The sequence below is a fragment of the Alternaria rosae genome (assembly GCF_020736505.1).
Source record: "Alternaria rosae strain MPI-PUGE-AT-0040 chromosome Unknown BKA58scaffold_3, whole genome shotgun sequence".
NCBI lineage: Eukaryota > Fungi > Ascomycota > Dothideomycetes > Pleosporales > Pleosporaceae > Alternaria > Alternaria rosae.
The window spans coordinates 2,705,828-2,722,972 of NW_025763572.1; the positions used below are offsets into that span (position 1 = coordinate 2,705,828).

The 17,145-nt window shown below is 51.6% G+C and overlaps 8 protein-coding genes across 8 annotated transcripts; 2 read left to right on the forward strand and 6 right to left on the reverse strand.

Moving 5' to 3' along the window:
* Positions 1 to 439: 439 nt before the first annotated feature.
* On the reverse strand, positions 440 to 1,214 carry BKA58DRAFT_467783 (uncharacterized protein). Its single transcript, XM_046175073.1, has 2 exons — positions 1,200 to 1,214; positions 440 to 1,149 (listed from the first exon to the last, which is right to left on the reverse strand). Exon 2 carries the CDS (start codon positions 1,114 to 1,116, stop codon positions 577 to 579), a length of 540 nt encoding a protein of 179 aa, XP_046028061.1. The 5' UTR covers positions 1,117 to 1,149; positions 1,200 to 1,214; the 3' UTR covers positions 440 to 576.
* A 251-nt stretch (positions 1,215 to 1,465) lies between these two features.
* BKA58DRAFT_310677 (Alpha/Beta hydrolase protein) lies at positions 1,466 to 3,194 on the forward strand (the record flags this gene model as incomplete). Its single annotated transcript, XM_046167300.1, has 2 exons — positions 1,466 to 2,113; positions 2,166 to 3,194. The coding sequence occupies 2 exons, from the start codon at positions 1,466 to 1,468 to the stop codon at positions 3,192 to 3,194; spliced, it is 1,677 nt and encodes a 558-aa protein (XP_046028062.1).
* Positions 3,195 to 3,208: 14 nt separating this feature from the next.
* BKA58DRAFT_135132 (D-amino acid oxidase-like protein) lies at positions 3,209 to 4,598 on the reverse strand. The gene is made up of 4 exons (XM_046164464.1): positions 4,456 to 4,598; positions 4,254 to 4,391; positions 4,098 to 4,195; positions 3,209 to 4,044 (listed from the first exon to the last, which is right to left on the reverse strand). Exons 1-4 carry the CDS (start codon positions 4,476 to 4,478, stop codon positions 3,224 to 3,226), a joined length of 1,080 nt encoding a protein of 359 aa, XP_046028063.1. The 5' UTR covers positions 4,479 to 4,598; the 3' UTR covers positions 3,209 to 3,223.
* Positions 4,599 to 5,416: 818 nt separating this feature from the next.
* Positions 5,417 to 7,617, forward strand: BKA58DRAFT_381015 (major facilitator superfamily domain-containing protein). Its single transcript, XM_046169962.1, has 4 exons — positions 5,417 to 6,317; positions 6,382 to 7,026; positions 7,077 to 7,203; positions 7,268 to 7,617. The coding sequence occupies exons 1-4, from the start codon at positions 5,730 to 5,732 to the stop codon at positions 7,510 to 7,512; spliced, it is 1,605 nt and encodes a 534-aa protein (XP_046028064.1). The 5' UTR covers positions 5,417 to 5,729; the 3' UTR covers positions 7,513 to 7,617.
* Positions 7,618 to 8,701: 1,084 nt separating this feature from the next.
* Positions 8,702 to 11,434, reverse strand: BKA58DRAFT_135226 (uncharacterized protein). Its single transcript, XM_046164466.1, has 4 exons — positions 10,805 to 11,434; positions 9,778 to 10,753; positions 9,644 to 9,717; positions 8,702 to 9,594 (listed from the first exon to the last, which is right to left on the reverse strand). The coding sequence occupies exons 1-4, from the start codon at positions 11,236 to 11,238 to the stop codon at positions 8,946 to 8,948; spliced, it is 2,133 nt and encodes a 710-aa protein (XP_046028065.1). The 5' UTR covers positions 11,239 to 11,434; the 3' UTR covers positions 8,702 to 8,945.
* On the reverse strand, positions 11,435 to 12,349 carry BKA58DRAFT_135225 (uncharacterized protein). Its single transcript, XM_046164465.1, has one exon. The coding sequence runs from the start codon at positions 12,297 to 12,299 to the stop codon at positions 11,631 to 11,633; it is 669 nt and encodes a 222-aa protein (XP_046028066.1). The 5' UTR covers positions 12,300 to 12,349; the 3' UTR covers positions 11,435 to 11,630.
* Positions 12,350 to 12,711: 362 nt separating this feature from the next.
* BKA58DRAFT_135251 (fungal hydrophobin-domain-containing protein) lies at positions 12,712 to 13,703 on the reverse strand. The gene is made up of 2 exons (XM_046164468.1): positions 13,417 to 13,703; positions 12,712 to 13,355 (listed from the first exon to the last, which is right to left on the reverse strand). Exons 1-2 carry the CDS (start codon positions 13,568 to 13,570, stop codon positions 13,126 to 13,128), a joined length of 384 nt encoding a protein of 127 aa, XP_046028067.1. The 5' UTR covers positions 13,571 to 13,703; the 3' UTR covers positions 12,712 to 13,125.
* A 1,283-nt stretch (positions 13,704 to 14,986) lies between these two features.
* Positions 14,987 to 16,997, reverse strand: BKA58DRAFT_135248 (amino acid/polyamine transporter I). The gene is made up of 4 exons (XM_046164467.1): positions 16,021 to 16,997; positions 15,672 to 15,968; positions 15,519 to 15,610; positions 14,987 to 15,466 (listed from the first exon to the last, which is right to left on the reverse strand). The coding sequence occupies exons 1-4, from the start codon at positions 16,855 to 16,857 to the stop codon at positions 15,145 to 15,147; spliced, it is 1,548 nt and encodes a 515-aa protein (XP_046028068.1). The 5' UTR covers positions 16,858 to 16,997; the 3' UTR covers positions 14,987 to 15,144.
* Positions 16,998 to 17,145: the final 148 nt, after the last annotated feature.

Here is a 17,145-nt window from a genome sequence, read left to right on the forward strand (position 1 = left end):
TCAAGGTGGTAAAACGCAAACTGCATTAGCACAGCAGCAAAAATATCCGACTTGCGGAATACGTTCACGGAACACTTAGTGTCGTTGGTTGTTGGAATAGTGCTCGTTCACAGAGGTACCTGGATGGATTGGCTGGACCTCGGCAACGCGCCAGGTTTGGGCAGGTGCTGTCCACCCAAGCGCAACCTTGGAAACAAACGCATCATCATCTCCACCCACTATTGACGGACGCCGAAAAGCGATGATATGACTGGGCGGTACCCTACAAAGGACATGCAAATTCCTGAGCGGTGTCGACGCAAGAATAGTACATTCTCCGGCGAGCCCAGTTCCTGGCGCGTTCTGGCGTCCGCGCAAGCAATGCTTCTGCTACGGAGACTGTCCATAGCCTTCGTACATATATACCGACCATGCGCAAACTCTCATGGCAATGACAACATCACCGACTTCGGGTCAAATAGCGGAATGATCACGATACGGGAAAGCAATCAGCTTGATCTACCCATTCACTAGGAGGTATCTGGCCATATTTCTCCGCAGTATGCTATACCTCGATTTCTCATTCGTGAGAGTATTTTATCGACGTTCAGGTTGCGGAAGTTCTGAGTAGCTCACCCACTCTGCGTCATTGTAGTACCCTTGGGCGTATACCTCCTTACTTCCAGTTTCAGTCTCATCCTGGAAGCTCAGACTCGAAAGCATCATGTACGCATCATCGAGCTTAAAAAAGAACTTGTCCATCTGATAATCGTTTTCGTCGTTTGCAAACACGAATAGCAACCCTCCATGTTCTCTCCAGTCCTGTCGAACCACAACGATGAACGCGGTCGGCCACCACTCTATTTCGTTTCTTTCGCTGTCTCTCCCCTTATCCAAGGCTATGTGGGTCTGCAAGACTTCCTGGAGCGTCTGAAACTCTGATGTGTGTGGTGCAGGTCGAACGAGATGATCCTTGTTGCCCTGCTCTAGCCACTGCTTCTCAAGAGTCGAGGCGACATCTTGCAGTAACACTCCGTCCACGAGAGTATAGATGGCAAATGCGGCGCGATTCCAGTCGAAGTCGTCGCATAGACCGAGCTCCGGGGCTTGAGGTGGTAGGGACAGGTCGGGTGCCATCAATGCGATAAAACAGTATCGATGTGAAGATACCTAGTAATCTTATCAATACCGCGCCGCTCCTAGTGTTGCTTCAAACTGACCGAATAAACCCGACGGGTGGTCCCTGTGATAGGTATCCACATTCGGAAGCTTGCTGCCTGCAGCACCCGTAGCGAGTTGGGTCTTAGATAGCTAGGTGGGGCATTAGCCGATGCCGGTGCTCGTACTCCAACGGCTATCTATTGACATCGGCATTTGAGTACCATGTCAGCGTTAGACTAACATGTCCAGATAGTTCAGAACACTGGTATCACTTAAGATACTGCACATTCGATTTACAGTTCACAGGTATGTCGACAGACTTCACATGGCCTCATCGCATACTGATAACTTGCTAAAACTGGAGACAGCCTCTACACCAATGTCGAGACCGGAAGTAAAACTTACACAGGGCACTCTCTTGGGTACGACCTTGCAGGGCGACTATCCACGAGCGGTTGAAGCCTTCAAAGGAGTTCCCTATGCTTTACCACCAACAGGTGAACGCCGATTTCGAGCACCACAAAAGGTAGCACCTAGTCAAGACACTATAGATGCTTCGAATTTCGGCCCAAGAGCTCCAGCACAGCAGCTCATGATAGTTGGACCGAAGCTCGAAGAGAGTGAAGACTGTCTCACAGTGAACGTCTTCCGGCAAGTTCAACCCGACAAAGCGACCGCGCTGCCAGTTGCAGTCTATCTCCATGGAGGGGCTTTCAATCGTGGAAACGCCGCGATGCACGACACCGCGTCCATGCTTGGATGGTCCGAACTTCCCTTCATCGCAGTATCGTTCGGTTACCGCATAGGAGCGTTAGGCTTTTTACCATCAAAGTTGAGTGCTGCAGAAGGTGCGCTCAACTTGGGCTTGAAGGATCAGATTTGCTTGCTTGATTGGGTTGAAGAAAATATCGAGCACTTTGGTGGCGACAAGGACAACGTAACGCTCATAGGGCTCTCGGCCGGCGCACATTCGGTATGTTTGAAACTGGTGAACAACTCGATCAGACTGACTAATAATCTCCTAGATAGGCCACCACCTCTTGAACTATGAGGAGGGCGTAAAGCCCAAGTTCCACCGTGTTATCATAGAGTCCGGTGCGCCAACATCCCGCGCTGTCCGCAACCCCGACGCAGAGATCCACGAAATGCAATTTAATGACTTTCTGAAAGAAGTTCAATGTCCTTCATCCCTGCCCGAGTCAGAAATCTTCAGCTTCCTCCGCAAACTTCCCACCTCTACAGTCGCCAAGGCTCAAACTAAGGTATTTCAAAAGTATAACCCTAGTCTACGCTGGGCGTTCCAACCCGTAATCGACAACGAAATCATCCGTCGTCGTCCAATCGATGCCTGGCGAACAGGCAAATGGCACAAGATGCCCATTATGACTGGGTTTCAAGGCAACGAAGGCTCGCTGTACGTCAACAAGAAGATGTCGACTTCCTCGGAATTTCTGGATTTCTGGAGGACCTTGCTGCCACAGATGAGCGACGAGGACATCCAGACGATACACAAGTTGTACCCCGACCCAACTGAGGTGCCTGATTCTATCTACAAAGAAACGCGGCTTGAGCATGGTGTCGGCCCTATGTACAAGCGTATCGAGGCGGCTTACGCACACTACGCGTACGTAGCTCCAGTCCGCCAGACAGCTTTCTTCGCCAGCCAAGATGCTCCTGTCTATCTCTACCACTGGGCAATGAGACGCGATATCGTCGATGGAGCCCGTCACGCAGACAACATGTTCTATGAAATGAGAGACCCTAGGTTCATTTCAAAATCCAAGAGTCAGGACGAATTGTCGGGTGTCCTGCATGCGTATATTACTAGCTTCATCTGTACTGGCACGCCGAATGGGCTTGAAGGCTCGTATAAGAACAGAACGGAGTGGAAGAGCTATGATAGAGCGGATCCGAATGTCATGATCTTTGGAAAAGACAATGAGGAGTTTATTGGTGGGCAGACTATCGGTGAGCCGGCTATTATGGTCGAGGATACGTATGCGAAGGAGGAGAGTGACTTCTGGTGGTCTAAGGTCGAACTGTCTCAGCAGTAGTTCTGATGTCTCCGCTACTAGCATCTTTTTCATAGTTTAGCCTGCAATGCAATCTCCCCAACAAGATCCACAACCTCCTCCGCACACCCAAAGGACCCCTGATACCCCCACCCCGCATGTCCATAGTTATGCACAACCCAAACCCCATCAACCCTCTCCTTCTCCAACCTCACTCCAGCCTCTCTCCCCGGCCTCAACCCAACGCCATGCCGAATTACATCAAGGTACTCCGGCCCTTTTCCATCCGTCAGCTCAGGCGATATGCTAACAGCCCTCTTCATGATACGACTAGCAATATTGGGATCTGGTTGACTCTCCCAGTTTCCGCTTTGCATGGTACCGCCTAGAACTGTTCCGCCGCCAACTGCTCGCGTCATCATGTAGCAAGCCTCGTCGTCGCTGTCGTCTGTGCCAGATACGAAGACCATGGCTGGTGCTACATCTCTTACTACAACGACCTGACCTCGAATAGGGTAACAGGTCTTGTCTTCAACGCCGCCTAATTTCCCGGCTGATAATCCAGTAGCGTTGACGATGATATCCGGTTTGAAGTTTCCGATTCCGAAAGAACGTAGATCAGATATGTGCGATACGACTTTACGATGGAACTCCACTCCGTTTGCACGACATTGGCCTACGAGCCAGGGAAGGTAAAGAGCAGGGTTGATGCACACAGAGCCGAATTCGCTGCCTGATGCCATTCCTGATGGCAACTCGGAGGAGGGGAGGGCGCGGTAGTCGTCGACTAGAGAGCGCCACCAGGGATTTTCGGCGAAGACGTTGTTGAAGGATGTGGCACCGCCGCTTTGTAGCTTCTTCATGTCTTGCTTTCGGCGGTAGATACGACATTCTGGTTTTGCTTGAGCATGTTGTTGTGTCAAAGTTGCGATATAATTTGCTTACTCTGTAGATGGATACCAGCTTCTGGGACTTCGGTTGCTAGTCTTTTGAGTTGTGGCCATGTTCTGCGTTCATAGCGACTTGATGGTTCTGCAGACATCCTGTTCAGTCTGAGTTAGCTGATTCCGTAGCATACTCGGTTCCAAGGTATGAGCTTACGGCATGAAGTTTGCGCCGGCCCATGGTGATGCATATTCGATGTCGGAGTCGCCGGGCATATGCTTGGCTACGACCGCAATTCTGTTACTTGGGTCTTTGGAGAGAAGATAGGCTGAGGTCAGTCCGGAGACGCCTGCTCTTTACACCGAGAAATGTTAGTATGACGAAGCTGGCAGCTGTCGAGAAATGGAACGAAGCGTACCCGATCACGATGATGTTAGGCATCTTCTAGCTGCGATCTTGCCAGCTTTATGTGAATATTTCGAAGGCGAATATCTTCTTCTCAGGGTTCAGGGAGGAATGGGACGCTTTCTTGTGGCGCACAAGCATTCACTAGGCTCGCCTGGCTTAAGTAGTCGGGTCGGATATGCAGCATCGATGCCAAGCCCGAGCCGCGAGTTCTCCGCCGGGGAACTCAAAGCTACTGATAGTTGTTAACTGGAAGGCTTGAGTATGTTCACCATTCATGTTTATCGCATTGCATGGAGCAGAGAGTGTGATTTCTTTGGAGTTCGCGGTGTCCATGCTTATCGATAAGACAGTGCAGCTCGATTGGGGGAAGACCTCGGCTGCAGCTACACCGTCCACCGAATCCTCCTGTCCTCATGGTCATCGTGCCATCTTCACATACCTCACGGACATCGAACAACGAAAGCTGGGAGAAGCGGATCTGCATTCAAAATATATCCATATTCCAAGAGAAGTCCGTTTCCAGGCTGCGATGAACGACTAGACATGGCTTTCGTGCAGTCTGGAGAAAAACTCTTCGTGTCCGCGCTCAGGATTGAAACCGGAAGTCAAAAGCTCATCACTCCGTTTTGACGAAGCCTTCCTTTGACCTGTGCCAACGATGATCAAATGATTAAACCAGGTAGCTACCTAGTCGCAGCGACATATCGCTCAATGTTGCGCATGGTATCAGCATTGGTGATGCCGTCTTCGGAGCTCTCGTACAATCAATGCAGGTATGGCGGAGCCGCTAACGGCTACTGGTAGTCACTAGGATGCTACCCCAGCTTGCGACCACCACTTTACGAATGCCGCGGGGCGCTACCGGTATCTCATATCTGCCATGCGGCTCCCTTATCACTGCCGAAGTATTGCCGTCGGGAGGTTGGCATGTTCACAAATCTGCTGCATCCTTCTAAGGTCACTTACCAGGGCGGTGATCCACTTCCTCAATCCTTATCCTGGATTGATTCCAGCTTGCAGGCGAATACTGGCCCACTCTGATAACAAGGTGGTAACGAGTCCCGGATATGTCCTCTGGGCAATGTGACCAGCCCCCTGTCTTCTGCTATCACACGCTCTTATCGAATCCCACATGGGTTCTGTTCATATGCAACGAATAATCCATGTAGCGGGGTAGTTCGATGCGAGTAGCACATCCGAACTTATGTTAAAGCTCAAGCGTATGCTTTCTCCTATGACTGCACCGGTCCTCGACACATAGATAACTCACCTTCGTTCTCAGTCATGTCGACCGAGCCAAATACCACTAAAGATGACAAGAAAACGCCGACCATGTCAAAAGATATGGAGGTCCAGCTCAGCAGTACGGATGGCATCTCCCTCAAGAAGCAAGAGAGCGCTATCGAAGGCGAAGTGGAAGACCTCGACGAAGCGAACCTGTTCCTCAGGCAACACAACATCACGCCGGAGTACATGGCTGAGCTCCTCGAGGATAACATAGCCAATAAGCGCGTTTCCCGAAAAGTCGATCTGTTACTGTTACCACTATTATGTGGAACCTTCTTCCTCCAGTACATCGACAAGCAAGCAATGGGCTACTCCGCCGTCTTCGATCTTTTCGAGACTACTGGTATCACCGGTGATCAGTACTCCTGGCTGGCATCGATCTTTTACTTTGCCTATTTGTTCGCTGAATGGCCATCCGCATACCTTGCGCAGCACTTTCCAACAGGCCGAGTGGTGTCACTCTTCTGCTTCTGTTGGGGCTCAATTATGCTGCTTACAGCTGCTACGCACAACTTCGCGGGCTTCGCTGTCATGCGCTTCCTCTTGGGTGTCTTCGAGAGTGTTGTGACGCCCGCATTCATGATGGTGAGTCTTGTTCTTCTAGATTGCATGCCGCACACACGCTGACGTCGTTTCTTTACTATTGCAGATCGTTGGAATGTGGTACGTAGGGAAACAACAGCCCGCAAGAGCGGGTATGTTCTACTGCTTCAACGGCCTCGGTAGTGCCATCGGAGGCATCCTCTTCTATGGCGCCGGATATGCGAAGAGCTTCGTCGTCTGGAAGATCATATACATCATCTGTGGAGGTATGACCGTCTTATGGTCTGTAGTCCTCTTCTTCAGATTGCCGAACAACATCATGACAGCAAAGAGCTTCACTATCGAAGAGAAGGCTCTCCTGATCGCTCGCGCCGCCAGCAATCGCACTGGAGTGTATAATCGCAAGATCAAGCTGCCTCAGGTCTGGGAGGCCTTGATTGACCCGCAAATCTGGATACTCTTTCTGTTTGTCACGCTCAACGAAATGATCAACGGTGGCACTGCAAATTTCGGCAAGCTCATTGTCAAGGACGCAGCGGGAGGTGATCCGCTCAAGACAACGTTGTATGGTATCCCGCAGGGTTTCGCTCAAGTGTTCTGGGTTTTCACGGGCCCTTTTCTCGCCTCTAGGCTACCGAACGCGCGCACATACATCATGGCTCTTTATCTCTGTCCCACGATTATCGGCGCATGTCTGATCTGGCAGTTGCCGCGCACTAATCTGGCTGGGTGTTTAGCGGGCTATTATATGGTTCGTCTTCTTCATCTGGCGTTTTGCAGCGATGTTGCTAACAAGCATAGATTGGCGCATTCGTTGGCTCTCTGGTGATTGCGCTTCAATTTCCGGCATCAAACGTAGGCGGCTACACCAAGCGTACTACTAGCACAGCTTTCGTCTTCCTAGGTTATTGTGTTGGTAACATCATCGGTAAGCTTCACAACACTGTCAAACCCCATCTCAACACCGCGGTTACTAACATCACCTATTTCAGGGCCACAAGCTTTCCTGGCGAAGGAAGCGCCCAAATACGAGACCGGTGTAAGGATGATCTTGGGATGCGCAGTCTCACAGGTTGTGCTAGCGCTTTGCCTGCGAGCCCTGCTCGTACGGCGGAACGCGCAGCGCGATCGCGAAGAAGCCGAGAGCTCGTTTGCGCAAGGCATTGATTCAAGCGACGTGGATGCCATTGAGGATACCACCGACTTCCATAACAGGAAGTTCCGGTATAGTATATAAGTTTGACGTCGGCATTGGATACACCATCATAATGCTGCCATTGTTAGCGTGTTACCATACCTTGATCGATCTGATCAAAGAACGAGCATCTTTGCCTACCTGCCATGATATTCATGTTTCACTCTGAACCTCAGCACCTCCTTCCCGGGCTTTCATCTCTTCTTTCTGCCTCTCCTTGACTTTCCTCGGTTTCTTCGCGCTAACCGGCCCATCGGCACTTCTATCCTTCCACTATCCGCATTGCCACATTAGCCGCCTCTCTTTCTCCCAGAATCTTTCAGCAACTCACCATGCCCCCATACCGGTAATATGGGTATTCATCTTGCATTCCTTTTGCGTCTTCAACGCCACCAGAAACCGATTTCCAGCATGCACCTGGGCAAACGAAATGCCATTTTTGCGACTCGTCTATCTGGCAGCGCACGAGAACGTCGCGCGGTCTGGAACAGAGAGTGCAGGACTTTGTCATCGCGTAAAAGTGCGTATCATGGATGAGAGTTCATGGTTTGAACATTCAAGACGAAGTTTACCACTAGCCGCAAGCGGAGAGAAGTGATGACATCATGTATATCTCCCCTGCGCCAGCACAGACGTGCGCTCACCATCCTCCCACGTTTCCCCATATTTTCCTTTCTTGGTTCCTACCCATCCTCCATGTAGCTGTCACCTCAACTCTTCGTTGTCACGGCGTGGCCATGGACCATTCAAAAAACCCATTGCTGGCAACAGCGTCACCTGCACTGCAATAGCAACCATCACCGACTTCGTTGCTGACGCAGTTGTCACCAACACTGTCACATCTGTTACGGAAGTGACCTCCACCTCCATAATATTGGTCTTCACCACAGTCACCTCATTTACCACTGTCGTCGCCGAAGTCCCCGGCCCGACCACCTACGCCGCCTGCTCCGCAAACAATATCGTGAGCGAAACAAACGGACGTAAGGTCACCAACGGCCAAAGTGGAGTGGGCGCGATATACAACTTGGCCAGCGCAAGCACAGCCTACGACTGCTGCGTCGCATGCCTAACAAGTACGAACTGTGGCACTTCGATTTTCTACTCAGTCGGGTGCTATCTGTTCACGTTCGAAGACGGGAGGATGTGTAGCCCGAATGATGTGGCGGTTAGCCTCTTCTTCTCACCCGAATTTGACAATGACCCCTTCTATGTATCTAACGGGAAGTGTGGAAAGGCTATGTTGCGCTGAGACACAGGCGGCATGTTTGACTGCCCACATGGAGCTTTGAAGAAATGCAAAAGGCTATTCTATCTTTGGTCTGTCTTTGCATCACTTCATGCGCTGTATAACATCCATGCTAGAAGCTTTCTTCACTTCAGACATGCGACTGACAACTCTGGGAACCTGCCTACTAGATGTCGTCGTTGCGATACCATTTCCTTAGGATTGAGAGGCGATAATCAGTACCCCGCTACCCCGTGACCGCCAGCTCCCCATGCTTTTCCTTCATGACGTCCCTCCAACCCTCGTGCAAAAGCCACTCCGCTTCTTCTTCTCTCACTACATCTTCAATGCGCAGCCCATTCTTCGCAAGCGCGCTGCACCATCCGTCCCATGCGCCACAGCGTCTGGCGTACATGCTCGGGGTCAGACCGTCATGGTCGCGGTGATGGACATCGACACCTGCTCTTATCAACGCATTGGCAATTTCTTCGATAGCGACCGGGTCTCCTGGACTACTTCCATGATCGATAACGCGGTAGCAACGCTGTATCCTGTTGCGGCCAAGACTACCAATCGTGTTGATGTACGCAGCGTCGACTTCGAAGAGTGGAGCCATAATGCTCGATACTGAAGGCCAGTCCCAAGGGTCGTCATTCATAACTACAGAGTCGGAGATGAGACCCTCTTGCTGCAATCTTTGTATCTGTTGTCGTAGTAGAGAACGCGGTCTTCCTTGGTAGTAATCCCAGAGCAGCATGTTCATTGTTGTCTCGAAGAGGAATGAAGATGACTCGTAGACCTGAGGGATGATATAGTCGACAGCTCTCTCGAATGGTGCGCGGTCATCGTCGACTATCGAGCGCACGAAGAGACCTGCTACTAGACTGACATCGTGGCTGCTATGCGTCAGGAAGATGATTTTATAGGATATCAGACTTGACTTACTTTAGATTCGATACACCAATTCCTTGGCCTGCCAAGTAGTCGAGCAGATCTATGCGTGTGTTTTCTGCTGCATACTGAATCATTCCAGTCAGCTTCACTTTCGTTCTGTTGGAGAGCGTTAGGTGAGGCCTTACATATAGACATAGATTTCTTCCTTCTCGGTTAATCTCGTATGGAGAGATAACGCCTCTCCGTAATGCGTCGTCAATCTCTTCGACACCAGCAGATGCAAAGAGCTGGTTGTAATGCGTCTCAGACTCCGCCAATGTGAATACACTGAGCTGGGCGCAGAGCCCCGGATTCGACGCATTCGCTGCGTTACGTAGGAAGTGGGCGTGAATGGCGTGGACTGACTGGCCAATACCACAAGTGAATGTGAAACTAGCCTCATTGTTTGGACGTTTGAACTTAGTCTTGAACGCTCGACGAGGAGACTGTATGCGTAGACTTCCAAAAGGAGTGGTTTGTGTATACGCCCGTTGACCGGCGATTACCGGCGCGCTGAGATAGAGGTTCGCGTAGTCTGCTTCTGGTGTATTAGGCTTGCTGTCTGATTCTTTTATAGCACGCCTGGATACCGCAGAGTGATGTGGCATTGTTTCCTCAGAGTAATGCCAACGGTCAAAAGTGCTTGCAGACGATCCTCGGTGTCTTGTCGCTTCTTCCTGCGCCGCTGATGCTACGAGGTGATCGAATTCGTTTCGTAACCAATCGACATAGTGTGGCGGAAACCGATCAATTCCATCGGTCAGCAGGTTTCTGAATGCGGCTTCTAGGTGGGGCTTGACGAGAAGTAAATAAGCCATAATCATGTCGCGACGTTCCCCGAAGAAGAAGACGTTTCTCATCCATCTCCCAGCGCGAGGTGTGCGATACTTCTCAAACTCGGCGGCAATAGCGTCGCCAATCTTTGCAGACAAAACCTCGCGAGTCTTTTGGTGCTCGCTGACTTGCTCTTGGTGGGTGATTGCCATGATCTTCGAAGCCCGTTTTGTTTCCTGGTAGTGGTGAACCGAAAGACGTCCGAGAAGTTCTTGTCCTTGAATCAACGTGGCCCGGTCTGTGTCGTGCCTTTGCAGTAGCTCCTGGTGTTGATGGTCTGATCTTTGTCTGGAAGCTTCGTCAGAATAGCTTCCCCAAATGACATGGCGAGATGCGTACCTGCTTGCAACCTGTAGAGAGTTTGCTAATAGACTCTTCGATCGTTCCAGATTGTTGAATATCTTGCTGATCTTGCGCTCGTCCAAGACATACTTCACTCTACTCCAAGTCTTGCCCCCACCTCTGAATCTCGCACTGAGTATCCTTAGGTTCTGCAATTCGCGTTGCAAGCTCTTCAGCGCCGACTCGAATAGAGCTATCATCTGATCTGTCGCGTCGGCTTGTTTCCGGCAAGCCAGAGTATCGAGCAGCTGCTTCACGTTCTCGGCAAGTAGGGCTGTCTCTTTGACGGTAGTACAGAGTCTGTCAATCTCTTCCGGCGCACCGGCAATGTCGCGTAGGAAACCGTGAACCTCCCGACCCATTCGCACAACAACATCAGCTACGCCGATGATGGCGAAGATCCCCGCCGCGACCTCGAGGCTACCTGACATGACGGGCGATTTGATGGGTATTGGTATCAGGCATGACCCCGAATTTGAGGGTAAAGAAAGGTCCACTAAAGAGCTGTCAGGTTGTGTATCATTTCAGGTAGGTGCGACTGTATCAGGAACCGAATGGGGGCGGCTGATGCAGCTTACCCACGTGTGTTGGGGCGAAGCAGCTCACAGCCTATCAATGGTGCATGGCCCCTGCCACACACTCCCGATGTATCCGTATCGGGACAGCTTTGATTGTATTCCAGGTAACATAGCTGCCTTGACTTCGAGGGTGTGGTCGAATCAAAAGGCTGTCATGCCCTGTAAAGGCGACCTCGCATCCTTCCTTCGGCATGGCCGCACGTCATTTCGTGTGAGTTGACACTTCTCAAACTCCCTTTTTCTCCTCAAAACTCTCTACACAGCCGCCGTATGCCTCCCTCCACAAGCCCTCTTACCATCAAAGCATGCATCCACCTTCCGATCTTCCCTTCCAAAACCACAGCGCTCCCCTTCCCCCTCTCCCGCCACATAACCGTATGATTAATGAAAGCAACGCGATCTCCTTCTTCTTTGACTTCAACTACTAGCACACCCTCCACCGGCGGTCCTTTGTAACTTGCAGGCGCATCCAGAGTCAAGGTAATGCGCTCCTGCTCTCGAGAAGTCACCGCGTAAACTCCGCAGACGCGGTCACCAGGTGAGAATCGGAGAGACCGAATGTATGCTGCGTCAAAGGTTCCTCTGTCTCTAGCGTGTTTGATCATGTACCAGATACCCCACGCAGGAGGACGCATGGAGAATATAGTCATCGTGTGTCGGAGGAACGGCACCAGCAGTTCTTCTGGTTTTGAACCTCCAAGAGACTCTTTAGCGATCTTCTTGCGCGCACACTCATGATGAATGATGAAGTGTTCCGGGCTCGTTCTAACGATGCTAGGAATGATGATCGTCTCGTCTTGTAGGTAAGGCGTTGTCTGACATTGCACCTTTCGGGAGAGAGTTAAGTGTAAATACGCAAGATACAAAGCTGAGCCTGTCAATGGCAAAGAGACTAGAAGCACCTTGTAGGCCATGGTTCAGAAACATTGCTAGGTCGGAACGTCTTTGTGAGCTGAATGCAAGTCCATGCCAGAGCGGGGCATGGACAGCTTCAGCTACTGTGTCAACCAATCAAGCGCGATGCACGGATCCCAAGGGCGAGAAGACAACACGAGGCACGCATCCACGTCAGCAGCCACCAACGTGCGCTACGTAGCCCATAGCTCCCGCTGAAGCCCTTCCATGTGACATTCTGGAATGAACAAACTGTGTTTGTGAACGGCGTCGACGCTCGGATGGTTTGGACAAAACATTGCTGCTAGGTTTGGTGAGGCTAGCGAGGTTGCATCTTGGAGAAATTGCAGCAAGAATGCCGTGCTTTGGTGTGCACGCCTTGAAATTATTTCATAACAGCTCTGGCATAGCGTGAGCGCGACGCACTAGGGGATCTAAACAGAGAGCAGCACGCTGGTAGAAGGACGGACGAGAGCGCAAAATCGCGATCAGTTTGGCCACATTGACCCGCGCTAGGGTCCCACTTTCCCCTTTCGCAACGGTCGCAGTGCGCCGGGAGATCCATGGATTCACCCGCCCAGCGCGATCTCCACTTCCCCGCATTCCACGACAACCATCAACCACCATAGTACAAGCTGCGTTACGATGCAGCAGTACCATGTAATATCGAATCAATCAAAAATGCAAAAATTGGGATGTAAGACTGGTGGTACAACTGCAGATTGTATTGACGATGACTACAGCTATATGTGTACTATCCCCTTTGTCTTCCACTTTGGCTCCATGTTTACTCGCCTCGACGATCGATCCCCCAATTCAAATGTTAACTCCCATCAATTTCTTGATCTAGTAATGGGGGCAACCGGAAGGCTCCTCAGGAGCAGGGCTCTCGGCAGGAGGAGCAGGAGAAGGAGAGGGAGTGGTGCCAGGGGAGCCGGGAGATCCGCCAGCACCAGGGCTGACGTCCTGGCACAAAACGTCCTGGTCGGCAACGGGGATGACGCAGCACTTGGCTTGCTGGCCGCTGGCAGCGCAACCGGCGATGAAGTCTGTGGTGCTGGTGGGAGTGGTGGCGGCTAGATGGCATCGTTAGCATGTACTTTTGCGTGAGCGCAAGGCATAGAAGGGAAGACCTACGAACTGCGCAGTTCAAGCCGACAACACCAAGAACATCGGTGGCGCAGCACTGGGGGTTGCTGTAGAGGCCAGTGGGGCAGAGAGCTGCTCCTCCGGTGGAAGTGAAGGGAGCGGCGGCGGCGCTGGCAATGAAGGCGAGGATGGAGTAGCGCATGTTGATGGTTGGAGGTTTTTTGGTTCGTAGAGAATGAACTTTTCGTGGAAGTGAAGGTAAGAAGCTGAGATGATGCTTGATGCTGTGGATGCTCAACTTGAAGTCCAGAGTCTGCCTTCTTTATACTTCGTTGTTGACATTACTCCATGGCCAGGGCGCTCGGCGGGCTGAGTAGTGCCGAGGAGTATCTCCGTCCGTCTTCTCGTATCCTAAATTGCGGTTGTTCTCGTCCCCGGTTCATTGAACGTGGAATGTACCTTGCAAGGACGCAGCATGACGCTGTACGACACTCCGAGTCCCGTCTCGGCTCGTCGCCTCCCCAATCCATCTGCAGAGCAATAAGAAAACTCTGGACCTCCACCAATGCCGACGGCGAGGCTCTGCATTCCTCAATAAAATCGATAAAGGTTCTTTACCCAGTGGCCCGAGGAGGTAAGGTTTTCCTTGATCGTCCTTGGAAGTGCCATACATTCTTTGCATGTGCTGTAAGACGTGCAGCTACGCGATGTCCAAGGGCTTCCCCGCAACTCCAAATGATGTCGCCTGCTCGTACTCTGGACGCCCTGAATCATGATGGACGCTTTACGGAGAGCGAACAGTGTTATCGACAAGGGATCGATGCGTTTAGGCGCGAGCGTGTCTTGAACGCCCTCACGTTGTCGACCCACTAGCTAATGTGATTGCAGCATCGTGACCCGAAACTAAGTTCGTGACATATGTCACATCACTAGTTTGGGAAATTTCCTTGCTTACAAACGGCGAGTGGATAGAATGAGTGATCAGTCTTTGCTCATCATATAGCGTCTCCTTGTAGCAGATGCAGGAATACGGGTTGCGCGTGTGTTGAATAAGGAAGACAGACCTCCGCATCAAGAATCAATCGAGAGCCCGATCTTGGGAGCTGGGAGACATCCTGCAAGGTACAGTATTGCTTGCTGTCACAACACAAGCGTGCGGTTGTGTCTTTTCGCCTCGTGGGTCTTGGGATTATGCCTCGTTACGAAAAGTTTATCTGGTGGCCATGAGGCTTCGTCATAGTGCTGATGTCCGGCAAAGGCGGACATCGACCGTTGTACGTATATGGCACCGTATTAGCCATATGTGTCTGATTGGGTGACCCGCATAACCCGGGGCCAAGGCAACTCGAGGTAGTACTACCAAATTGTCGGAATGCGGCACCGGATATAGTGTTGGGTGAGTGATTGGCAGGCACAAACAAAGTTACCAGAGTGAAATTGACAGCATGTGGATCGATCATGCTTGATGCCGGCAGCGAAGTCAAAATTAAGTTGCGGGGAAGGTAGCTTGCCGTTGGGCTAGGTAATTAAACCTTGCTTAGCGCATCGGTTCCATATCTAAGCTCCACATTCATCTTACCCGAGCGTTCAGGGCTGGTGGATCAGTCAAACTCTCTGCTTTGCCACCTTCTAGACCAGAGAGATTGGTCTGGCTATACCTAGACAGCTGAGCGAGAGAACCATGCTGCAGGTGCAACACCGTTCAATGTCATTGGAAACCGGGCGCGGAATCCTGCGGGTGCATACTTTGTAGATGCCAGATTCGTCGGTCGATCTTTATGAGCTTTGAGTGCTCCGTAATCGGCTGATTAGAGCGCCGGCTACGAGAAGTCCTACCAAGACTCCACTCTGCACTGGCGCAAATAGAGCAGACCGCAGGATCACCAGAGTACCGACAATGACGAAGATGATGGGAAGGACGACGAAGGGACGATAGGGTCGGTCCAACTCCGGTTCTCGGCGACGAAGTATAAGCAGCCCAGCCACTGTGCTTACGTAGAAAACCCATTCAGCCATCCCAACGAAAGTCAAAAGTGCCCGAAAACTACCTGTCAGTATGTAGGCAAGGGTTACGACAAGGGCTAAAGCGTTGGCATAGCTGTAACTCGTGTCAGTGCGTCTTGGCAGACATTGGGTCCCGAGTGGCTTACATTGGGGCGTCAAAACTGGATAAAGTATTGCTGTCTGCTTCAGCCCTTTGCGTCATCGGTAGTCCTCGCTTGCTGAACACTGCAGGTAGGTACTGCATAGCGGTGTAGAACGTTAGTATATCTCTCACTCGCATTTTGTACAGAAACACGTACATGACGTTGCGATGCAGCGATTGTTAGCCTGCCCACTGAGAAGACGTTGCTTGTGATGGACCCTGCGCAAGATATGGCAACAAGGGTCGTGACAAGAATACCTGCAGGCCTGCCCAAGAGAGAAGTGGCAGCAGCAACAGCTACTGCGTTGTTGCTGCTCAGCTTATCCCATGGTACAAGGATGTAGTAAGCGACATTTACAAGCTCGAATGAACTGAGAACTACGATCATCGCAGCCTTGATCGCTTTTGGCAGTGCACGGCCTGGATCGCGGATTTCGCTTGCAACGACGTTGGCCTAGAACACGCTGTCAGACCATACTGTTGACACGGTAAGGATTTACACTCACGTTATCCCACCCATCGTAGGCCCAGAGTCCTCCATAAATCGCAGCGCAGTAGTGGCCGTAACGGTCCCAGGTCCCCATGGAAAACCAATCGATGGTCTGGCCATCCGACACTGTCGATCTAGTCTGGAACCAGTTGCGGGAGTACCAGTCCGACGGCCCAGAAAACGAAGACTCCGGATTGATCAGATGTGCAGCCACAGCTACCATACCGCTCAAGACGATGAGCCCGACTGTGGACAGCTTGAAGACTGTGAATGACTCGCTCAGTCGCATTGTGAACCTGGTGTTGATGGAATTTAGCAACACCATGGAGACAAAAGCTATGGCAGCGATGAGCTTGAGTGTCTTCGCGTCGGGTAAGTCGCCAGTGTTGGACGTGACGGAGCCTATGGATTCGGCAATGACAATGCTTTGAATAGCCATGGACGACGGCTTCACACCCAGGATGTACACCCACGCCATGAGGAAGGCGGCAGTATCACCGAAAATATGGCGCAGGTACTCCTGCATCCCGCCGTTCAAGGGCAGCGCGGCACCAAGTTCAGCGAAGGATGCTGCTCCTGCCCATGATAGTAGCCCGCCAAGGACCCACACCAGGAGAGCAGCCCCCGGTGATGGCACGTTGCTATCGACCTGAGCTGGCGACGCAAAGATTCCCGAGCCAATTTGAAGGGTGACAAGAACGGCGAATGCGTGACGTGTAGTGAGCTGCTTCGGTAGTTGCTGAGACGCTCGTGATGAGGATGAAGATTGGCCAAGCAGTGGTTCCTCCTCGCTGGCGTTCGGTTTGGTGGCGTCTTGGTCCTCAATACGCCTCCGTGAGTGTGCGTCGTCCATCGTGAAGCGAACCAAAGTTCTCCTCCGAGAGTTGAAGAGACAAGACTGCTGCGAACCGTTTTGCTAGTAGAACGGTCCTTTTGAGGGCCTTGGCGAGCAGAAGACGCTAGACGATGTCACAAGACATTCCGCACGCGCTATTGCGGCTCTGTGTGTACCTAGATATGCGCGAGCTCTCCAGGGCTGACGGGTTTTATAAAGTGGGTAACCGAGTACATCGAAAGTTGGACTGGTGGATGTCGCTAAGAGTTCTGTGGTCACGGCATCGTGCTTTCCTCAGATGGTGTG

What these genes read in the sequence shown, in the direction of transcription:
- BKA58DRAFT_467783 (XM_046175073.1), bottom strand. Translation starts at nt 1,116, where the DNA reads ATGGCACCCGACCTGTCCCTACCACCTCAAGCCCCGGAGCTCGGTCTA.
- BKA58DRAFT_135226 (XM_046164466.1), bottom strand. Translation starts at nt 11,238, where the DNA reads ATGTCAGGTAGCCTCGAGGTCGCGGCGGGGATCTTCGCCATCATCGGC. An exon ending in TCTCTACAGGTTGCAAGCAG is followed by an intron (nt 10,754 to 10,804) that starts GTACGCATCTCG and finishes CGAAGCTTCCAG; the next exon opens with ACAAAGATCAGACCATCAAC. An exon ending in GAAGAAATCTATGTCTATAT is followed by an intron (nt 9,718 to 9,777) that starts GTAAGGCCTCAC and finishes GGAATGATTCAG; the next exon opens with TATGCAGCAGAAAACACACG.
- BKA58DRAFT_135251 (XM_046164468.1), bottom strand. Translation starts at nt 13,570, where the DNA reads ATGCGCTACTCCATCCTCGCCTTCATTGCCAGCGCCGCCGCCGCTCCC. An exon ending in CGGCTTGAACTGCGCAGTTC is followed by an intron (nt 13,356 to 13,416) that starts GTAGGTCTTCCC and finishes GATGCCATCTAG; the next exon opens with CCGCCACCACTCCCACCAGC.
- BKA58DRAFT_135132 (XM_046164464.1), bottom strand. Translation starts at nt 4,478, where the DNA reads ATGCCTAACATCATCGTGATCGG. An exon ending in CCTAACATCATCGTGATCGG is followed by an intron (nt 4,392 to 4,455) that starts GTACGCTTCGTT and finishes CTCGGTGTAAAG; the next exon opens with AGCAGGCGTCTCCGGACTGA. An exon ending in GCCGGCGCAAACTTCATGCC is followed by an intron (nt 4,196 to 4,253) that starts GTAAGCTCATAC and finishes CAGACTGAACAG; the next exon opens with GATGTCTGCAGAACCATCAA.
- BKA58DRAFT_135225 (XM_046164465.1), bottom strand. Translation starts at nt 12,299, where the DNA reads ATGGCCTACAAGGTGCTTCTAGTCTCTTTGCCATTGACAGGCTCAGCT.
- BKA58DRAFT_381015 (XM_046169962.1), top strand. Translation starts at nt 5,730, where the DNA reads ATGTCGACCGAGCCAAATACCACTAAAGATGACAAGAAAACGCCGACC. An exon ending in TGACGCCCGCATTCATGATG is followed by an intron (nt 6,318 to 6,381) that starts GTGAGTCTTGTT and finishes TTACTATTGCAG; the next exon opens with ATCGTTGGAATGTGGTACGT. An exon ending in GTTTAGCGGGCTATTATATG is followed by an intron (nt 7,027 to 7,076) that starts GTTCGTCTTCTT and finishes TAACAAGCATAG; the next exon opens with ATTGGCGCATTCGTTGGCTC.
- BKA58DRAFT_135248 (XM_046164467.1), bottom strand. Translation starts at nt 16,857, where the DNA reads ATGGACGACGCACACTCACGGAGGCGTATTGAGGACCAAGACGCCACC. An exon ending in CCTACGATGGGTGGGATAAC is followed by an intron (nt 15,969 to 16,020) that starts GTGAGTGTAAAT and finishes AGCGTGTTCTAG; the next exon opens with GCCAACGTCGTTGCAAGCGA. An exon ending in TCCAGTTTTGACGCCCCAAT is followed by an intron (nt 15,467 to 15,518) that starts GTAAGCCACTCG and finishes CACGAGTTACAG; the next exon opens with CTATGCCAACGCTTTAGCCC.